At 47.8% G+C, this 8791-nt stretch overlaps 1 protein-coding gene across 1 annotated transcript; it reads right to left on the bottom strand.

The window, feature by feature from the left end:
* Window positions 1-1999: 1999 nt before the first annotated feature.
* On the bottom strand, window positions 2000-8239 carry C1QL3 (complement C1q like 3). Its single transcript, XM_040070305.2, has 2 exons — window positions 7138-8239; window positions 2000-2685 (listed from the first exon to the last, which is right to left on the bottom strand). Exons 1-2 carry the CDS (start codon window positions 7723-7725, stop codon window positions 2506-2508), a joined length of 768 nt encoding a protein of 255 aa, XP_039926239.1. The 5' UTR covers window positions 7726-8239; the 3' UTR covers window positions 2000-2505.
* Window positions 8240-8791: the final 552 nt, after the last annotated feature.

The raw sequence follows: 8791 nt of genomic DNA on the forward strand, positions 1-8791 counted from the left end.
TCTTTACAAATCAGTATATCAAGATATGATGAAAAAGGAAGAAATGTTTGCCTTATATGTGGCTTTCACATAAAGTGTGTTCTTTGCTCTTGTCTAACTTTAACCAGGGCAGGTGATTTATCCAAAAATGGTTTTATCCAATAGCCTGATTTCAGAAGCTTCTTCAAATTTGATCATGTATGTCTTGTAGTATTGAGCTTTACCAATAAACACCGTAGTAAATGCACATTGCTGGTTGTGAATGATCTCTAGCTCTAGGTGCAGGACTGTTGGACACTACGTAGGGAATCTCTAGCTACACTGCCATGGGAGTGCACTGGCCAGCAACAGTGGAGTGAACAGACAAGTCAGGTACACATCTGTTATTAAAATAATTATCTCTAGAAATTAAACAGGAGAACCACTACAAAGTACAGATAAAGGCTGGCACTTTGTCATAAGGTAAAAGCATTAACCATCTGGTGAGATAATACACAAGCAGCTGGCAGCATGATGTCCCCTTGTAAACCCTGGATGAGTTTGCCTGGCGATCCTCTCAGTCAGCCTGGGCTCACTTGGCATTTGTTCTGAGTTGGACAGCTCAGAACAGAAGGAGTAACACGTTCTGTTTTAGAAAAGGTTCACTCATTCAAACGAGATTTTTAGAGAGATGAGTAAAATCTCTATCAGTCTTTTGCTGAGTAGCCAGCACTGGAGAGCTTTTTTGTCAGAGTGGCTGACATTTGGGAAATTTTAGTGCGGATAAATCTAAGTTTGTACCCTTATTACATTAGACAAGATTGCTTGTGACAGAGTATATGAAATAGCAACGCTAGGGGTAGCCGCTATTACTCTTTAATGATTTATAGAAATATTACCTTGATTTTGCCAAAAAAAAGGTTAAAAATAAATAACAAACTGTGCTAAAGAAATTTAATAATCTTGCTGAAATTTAGGTTTAGAATGAAATACGCAAGTTTTAACCTGAGAGAAATAACCTCCCAAAACCAAAACAAATAGTAAATCCATTTTCTGAATAATAATAAAAAAAATTCTGTGGACATTACTGCTATGACTGATTTTAAAGCATTTTTATAACTATGTATCCGTGTTTAGTTTAATTCTCCAAGCCATTAATCCTCTATATGGATTAAGCTTCTTTGAGACTTTATATATCTATATCTATATCTATATGAATGTGAAAAATAGGTTTTAATACACACTTTTCTTTGCATGTAAATATCTGCTTCTTTCTTTGCATATGTGTTATCATTTTTGGTAATATGCTTCTCTGTGTCCATCTTGTAGGCACACCTTACCACAAACTGGTACTAGCTTCCATGGAAAAGGTCTGTGTGACAGCATTTTCTCATGTGTCAGATCTCCCACTCTTCCTTTGTTGGAAAAATCCCAATAATTTCAGTGAGACAAGAGACCTAAGACAATTAAGGTTTTGACCCATTATATTCCTATGAAATTCTAGTGGAACATCTGCTGTATATTAATCCGTAACTACTTTATTAAAAATAGAACCCAGGTACAGACTAAGTGCTAAAAGACTAATGAAGACTAATTGCTGCAAAGAAAACGTTCTGCCTTAGTCTAATGGTGTGGATGCCAGACTTTCTAAATATTTACACAACTAACCATCAAGAATGGGCCTGTAATAATTGTCTAAATATATATTTACATGTATACAAATTAAAAGCCAAATCCCTTTTCCACTAATAGCAATGAGAGTTTTGCCATTTGCTTTGGTGGAATTAGGGATATGGTCCAATAGAATAGTTTGTCAACTGTTAAATTTTTCAGGGAAAAATAGTGTTTCTTCTATCTTTCTTTTTTTTTTTTTTCAGAGGATAGCTAAGGGAAAGACAAAATTTAAATAACTACACGTGGTTGATTTTATGTTAAAAGTCTAATGTAGACCTGCAAAGCAGGAACATTGAGTTAAGGCTTGAAGCTTATTAGTTTCTAGTTTTAAGTGGAAGGGTAAGAAAAGTAGAAGACAAACAATTTGTTTGCAGAGAGAAAGTATATTTTGATTACCCCTTCCTTTTATTGTAAAATCATTCCTCACCACACCATGAGTGGACTCCAAGCATCGTTAGCAGGTAAGTCACAAGAATCAAAGCTGAAGTATGGATAAAGCAGCAAGATCATAACACATCAAAGTATCATATACACTGAAGAAATAACTCAGCATCCTTAGGTGGGCTTTTCTTCCCTATAAAAATTTGATCTATGTAGAACTTTATTCACACGGACACTAACAATGAAGTATTTGCTTTGGCGGAAGTGGATCGCACATCTGTTTAACTTGGTTTGTGGTTTTTAAACATAAGGTTTCTCTGTGTTGTACAGATGTGAATCAGGTAGCATTCAACTTTTTTCCCCCGCTGCTGAGGTGTTCAGTGGTCACTCTCTGCTGGGGTGCTTGTTTCATTGGCTTTTGCCACGCAAATCCATCGCTTAGAAGAGGAGGCTTCATTTCTCGACTGGTTTGGTGGGTCTTTTTAATCATTATCAGTCAGCATAAATAATAAATCCAGAAAATGTGCTGTATTTGTTGTTGTTCCCTCCATGTGCTTTTCCTCCATCTAATTTAATGTAAACTTCATCTCCTGGCTCCAAGTGAAGAACCACGCTGTTACTGGCATAGTCGTAGTTCTGATCAGCGTCCTGAGCAATCGCACTAGCTCGAACCTACATAAAATACAGAATGACTGGTTAAGAAAACTCAGGCAATTTTTCCAGCCTGGTGAAATTAAAGCATATCCTCAAAGTTTTATTGAACATGCATCAGTTGCCACTTTAAACATCTGGCAATGTATATTGTAGTTTATTCCTATGGTTATTGCTTATTTTCTCCTGCTGTACTTCTGAAACTAAAGCAACAATAGTCTCCTTTCTCAGTCATCTGATGAATACACAACTGCCTGATCTTCTGTAGATGTCTGGAGCCTTTTTAAAAATGTGTTTAAGAAGAGCTGGAGTTGTGAGAACTGGCTCTGATGGTGTGCCAGTTTTACATTGGTGTAACTTCTGTGTCAGAGGGACAAGTGATTGACACTGGTAAGGATCCACAGGGAGGCCCATAGGGAGCTCCCAAGATGGACTTTTTCCAGAGGCAGTTTATTGTCATACTAAGTAATAGGATCATGCTGCAAAAAAGAATACAAGTACACCCCCCCCCCCCCTACACACATGCACACAAGCAGTCTGGGTTTGGAAAAACTGCTATTATCACATATCAGTAAGCAAACATTTAATTTCACTGTGTTTTAAGAGAGACACTTTTGAAAAATCACAAAAATCACTTTTCAAAAGTCACTATTTGCTGTAAGAGGTTTTTGGAATTTACAAGTCATTGAGGGCTTTTCATTTGCAACCTTCCCTTAAACATACTTTTTTCCCCCCATTTCTCCCTTGGTATTCCACTAGTGACTAAATTTGACATTTCTTGCAAACTGGAAGTAATCTGTAATTTCAAGATATATGTTGGTTTCCAGCAATGAACAGCCTGTGCCACTGTAAGTCTCAAAATCATTTAGATATAATTTGACTCTGTTTGGTAAAATATTTAAACATGGTTGTATGTGATTTATTTCAGTGTAACACGTCATCTGCTTGTTGCTTGTCTTTGTCCTAGCATAGTTACAGAGCAGTAAATGATTTAGTGGCATTGCAAATCTGAACTAAGTAATAATGCATGACTTGGCTTACTATATGTGGGATTTTTTCTGCTCTGAACTGAAAAAATAGGCTATAAGTCACAATTTTCCGTGGATTCCTTTCAAAGTTTACATGATAAATTTCCAAATTAAATTTTCATGTGATATGATTTCACATTAATATTGAAATGTTAAAAAAGGAGGGGGTTTTTCTACCGTGCAGGATCTTATGGCATTATGCAGCTTAAAAATCACAGTAGGTGGAAATTCTTTATGCATCCTGTAAGAACAGTGAGAAAGGCTGCAAAGGCTTGCAGAGCTGTGACAGGCTGCAAATTTAAACTTGATACGTGGCATGAGGAAAAACCCTGACTATTTCAGAACTTCTTGATCCTGACTTGCCTGCTATTGTTTACAGAGGTGATCTATTTTGCTAGTTTTCTAAGTAAGAATTATTCTAATACTGGATGTTTCCTTTGGAATGGTGACTGGCAGGGCAGTGTTGAAGGCTCTGGGCCATTAATCCTGGAAAGACCTTCCAGAGAAAATAACGGACTGAGATGGTTGCAGACAGTGGAAATGGAAATGGCAAATGGGGAGGAGTGAAAAGGCTACTGACAAGGTAGAAAAACTTTCACAGAGAACTAGTATCTTGCATAATGGTGAGAAAAATGTTTTAAAGGACTTCAAATTTCCATTTACTTCCTAATGAAATGCTACTTTGTGGATTTGTATAAAATCTTGTGGATGGTAAGGGAGAATTCGAATTACTTCCATGACTCTCCTAGGGGAATCAGCATGTAGACCCTGGCTAAAACAGCAATGGATATTTCATTTTTAAGATCCTACATAATACATACTGGCTAGAAAAAAAAAATATCCTGAGTATTGAAAGTCTAGAAACCAAAATACAGATCTTACTGCCCTGTGTGTAGCAGCAAAGGTCCTGTATGCTATTCTTAGTGGGTTTACCTTCTTGCTTGGTTAGCCAGAGCAATTTCTTTTTAAAGCCTAGGAGAACAGTCTCAAATGAATTCTCCGTGAGTGTACTGCTGCAAGAGGGTAAATGTATCTCAAAATTAAAGCATTATGAGACAATATATTTCACAAGTTCCATGTAAGTTCTTTCATGAAGTTACGCTCTCAGCCTACAGACACATACCTAAGCTGTGTGACCTCAGCACTTCCCTGTTCAAGCTTGATAACCATTAAAGCAGAGAGTGTGGTAACACTGGGGACCTTGAGGTTCCACATATGTGTTGCTTAGGAATGTTTTTTTAAACTGTAACTCACAGTTTTCAATGTTTCAGCTTTTTTCATTGTTAGAGAACACTGGATTTATAATGTTGCCTTTGTCACTCCATTTAACTACTTACTTCCAAAATTTCTGAGCTTCCTTACATAAATATACATAAAGCCTGTCACATCAGCATTTAGTGTTTCAAGTATAAATTGTAATCAATCATTGAGGCATTAAAACTGTGGGTCGATTTAAAACCATTTATATGCAGATATTTACCTAAGTATCTTATATATACGAATTTATACATGGAAGCCCTCTTTGGATGGGTTTTTTCTTTCTTCTTTGAAAGTCTGAGTTTAATTTTGTCTCATGTCTGGCACTGGAAGTAGCTATATTTGGAAATGGTTAGACCTCAGGTTCAACTGAATATTTGTAATTTGATACTTCTTTAAAACTACTGCTACGTGTTTATTTTTCAGGGTTTGGGAAAGTAGACACTCTACAACATTATAAATAGGGGTAAAAATAGATCAATTCTTTAATTGTAAGTAAAATCGTATTCCTGCAGTGAACAGTATTGTTTTTGTCGGAAGATATCAAAGTGAATATATTAGGAGGTTCTCTGTATTACTAATCCTGGTTTATCTGCTGAGACAGTATTTATGGTAGACGTTTTGTAATTTAATTAATTGCCGCTGATGTCCTCATTATGCTGTTTTCACAGTCCTTCTGAGGAGCCATAAACAAAAGGTTAAGTGGCATATCAGATTAATTTACCGGCCGCCGCCGCTCCCGTGTGCGCTGAGCACAAAGGGCCGCCAGCCTGCCGTGCTCGGCGGGGGAGGAGACGCGCAAACGAAGGAGTTTTTCCGCGGCCGCCAGGCACGGCGGGGACGCGGGCTCCGGTGTTCAGTCCTAGGGACACGGCGAGGAGCCGATCCGTCCCCCAGCCTACCCCGCCGGAGGGCGAGCATCCCACGGAGAGCGGCAGCGCCGGCTCCGGGCTCCCCGAGCGGCCAGCCCGCCCTGCAGCCCCTGCGCGCCGGGACGGCTCGGGCGCTCCGGGACCTGTTGAGCCGCGGGGGCGCGGCGGGTCCCTGGCCCTCCCGCCGCTCGGGGAGCCGCGGTACCGGCGGGAGCACCGCGGAGCTCCGGGGACACGGGAACGATTGGGCGCCTCGCGCTGTCCCTGGGCACCCAAAGCCTTGAGGGATGGCCGTGCCTCTAAGCGCCGTAGGAATTCGTGCCAGCCTAACCGTGTTTGTTAACTACGCACGGAAGAGGCGCAAAATTGCGAAGGACCGGCTCCCCGGGGGCAATGTAACAGGCACAGCCCCTGCGAGCGCAGTGGCTACATTTATCCTAATTAAGAGGGATGATTCCCCTCTATTTCAGACGGCAGCATCGCAAGGCCTTTAATTATTTCCCGTGTTTTCATCCTACCCAGGGGATGCTGGCAGACTCTGGTCCTGCCCGGGCTCTCCGGACGCTCTATTACCAGCTCTCCTGACAAGGAGAAGAAGCTTCGGTTCCCTCCGGGGGTTGAGCGTGTCAAACCCGGCGCTCCGCTGCGTGGGAGCCCCGTCCCGTGCCGTGGTTGAGTTCCTCCCACCCACCTCACCCTTTCGCCGCACAGCACCACCCTCTCCTGAGCTCATCCACCACCCCTGGCTCCCCTTTCTTGCCAGGGACTTTCCCCTTCCCGAGGGAGCGCCGGGCTCTGCTTGCCCCTGCGGGGGCAGCGCTGCTCGTACGGCCGCTCCCGTCCCGGCAGAGCTCGGTTCCTGTAATTTGGGTGCCGCTCCGCTGTCGGGGCGGCGGCCAGGGCGGGCCGGGAGCAGCTCTGCTCGGACAGCGGGCTAGGAGCGGCACCTGCGGCTCGGCTCTCGAAGAGAGCATTCACCCAGCGTCCAGGGCGGCCTGGGCTCTGCGCGGAGCACCCGGCGCCCTTCGGGCAGCCGAGGCGGAGCGGGGCGGCGCTCCAGCGTGTTCCCCGCCGGCTGCGGAGCGGCTGCCGCCGGTCCCCCTAGCCCGCTTCGAGCCCGCCCGACTCGGGCTCCGCTGCCCCGGCACGCACCCGCGCCGCCTCCAGCGGCCGCCCGGCTCCCCCTCCCCGCCCGCTTCCCGCCCTTCCCGCCCGCTCCGCCCGCTGCCCGCACGGCGCCCGCTCCCGCGGGGATCCCCCTCCGCCCCGGCGCCCGCTGCCCTCCTGTCCCCGGCTGCCCCCGGCGCGGCGCCCACCTGGTTGTTCTTGCAGAGGTCGGCCCACATGCTGGTGCCGTCGCCGCCCCGCATGAGCACATGGTAGGTGAAGAAGTAGATGCCGGGGATGGAGCAGGTGAACTTGCCGGTGGTGGGGTCGTAGTGGTTGCCGAGGTTGGTGACCACGTCGTCGAACTTGAGCACCTCGTAGCCCTCGTGCTGCCGCTTGAGGCCGGCGTAGAAGGCGATTTTGGGGACGGTGCTGTAGGTGGCGGCGCTGATGGCCCCCGCCGCGTTCAGCCCCGGCGCCCCGGGGGGGCCCGGCAGGCCCTGCCGCCCCGGCTCGCCCTTCTCACCCGGCGGCCCCACCGGGCCGGGCGGCCCCGGCTCCCCCGGCGGGCCGCGCGGCCCCGCTTTGCCCGGCCGGCCGGCCTCCCCCTTGGGCCCCTGGATGAAGGTGGGCAGGGACTGCATGAGCCCGCGGTCGGGCGTGGCCGCCGTGCTGGGCGCCTTGGTGCCGCCGTAGGGGTCGCAGACCATGCGGCAGGTGCCCAGCATCTCGTAGTGCGCCGAGGTGCCGGCCGAGCTGACCAGCACCGGGATGAGGATGACCAGCAGCAGCACCATCACCACCCCCAGCGCGCCGGCCGCGATCAGCCGCCGCCTGCTGCCCACCAGCCGGCTCAGCGCAGGGCGATCCTCTTGTCTGCTTTTGGACAAAATCTTGATGGTTGGCGGGGTTCCTCCTCAGAGCCGAAAAAACGCCGAGCCCGCGCGAGCTCGGCTCCCCTGGGGCTCGGCCGCCCTCCCGAGGGCCGCCGGTGTTGCGGGGGCTCCCGCGGGTCGCGGCGCTCCGCTGCGGCCGCTGCAGCCGCTGGGCGGGCGAGGGAGCGGAGCGGAGCGGGAGCGGGAGAGGGAGAGCTGCCGCCGCGCCCCGGCCGCCCGCACTTTTATGCTCCCGCTGGCGATCGACTTTTTTTTTTTTGCAGGCTGTGCCAGTCCGAGTCAACTTTCCCTGGAACTTGCCTTTCCTCTCGCGATCGCCCCGCTCGCCTCCTCGCTCTCTCTCTCTCCCTCCCTCTCTCTCTCTTTTCGCAGAGACGACAGTCCTCAGCGGGGACGCGCCTCCCGGCCGCCCCGGTGCCCGCCGCCCGGTGCCCGCGCCGCCGCGCCGGAGCCGGAGCCGGAGCCGAAGGGAGAGCGGGATCCTGCCCGGGTGCCACCTGCCAGGAGAGGAGGAGGCTGACGAGCGCGCTGGAGCAATTTATAGGCACCCAAAAGCGCAGGGGAAAGGGGAGCTGCTTTGGCATCTCATTCCAGCATCTGCTCTGCTCTTCCCACTCACAGAGAGTTTGGCATTACTCTGGCAGTGTGGGAAATATTTTTTTTTTCCTTTTCTCCCTCCCCCACCCCTCCCGCAAACGGATGAACAGCGAAATCGTGAGCCTCACTCACTAGCTGCATCTTGCGATGACAGCTCTTTCTGAAGCAGACCGAAAGGAAGAGGTGTGCTTTGCAGCCTCTGGGTACCCTTCAGGTCACCGATGGAGAATTAAAAGGTCAATCCACCTCCTGCTTAACGCTTCCCTGAGGCCACTTTGCCATGTTAGTGTTTTCTGGGAAATACCGCTTTAAATGCAGGGATGATTTACCAATTGTCCAAGTAAAAGTTATTTGAAAATATACCTCCCAC

Source organism: Hirundo rustica, chromosome 1, assembly GCF_015227805.2.
Source record: "Hirundo rustica isolate bHirRus1 chromosome 1, bHirRus1.pri.v3, whole genome shotgun sequence".
In the NCBI taxonomy this organism is placed as follows: domain Eukaryota; kingdom Metazoa; phylum Chordata; class Aves; order Passeriformes; family Hirundinidae; genus Hirundo; species Hirundo rustica.

Bases quoted from the DNA above. Each gene is read 5' to 3' on its own strand.
- C1QL3 (XM_040070305.2), bottom strand. From the start codon at position 7,725: ATGGTGCTGCTGCTGGTCATCCTCATCCCGGTGCTGGTCAGCTCGGCC. The intron at 2,686-7,137 runs GTGGGCGCCGCG...TATTTTATGTAG, and splicing joins ACCTCTGCAAGAACAACCAG to GTTCGAGCTAGTGCGATTGC.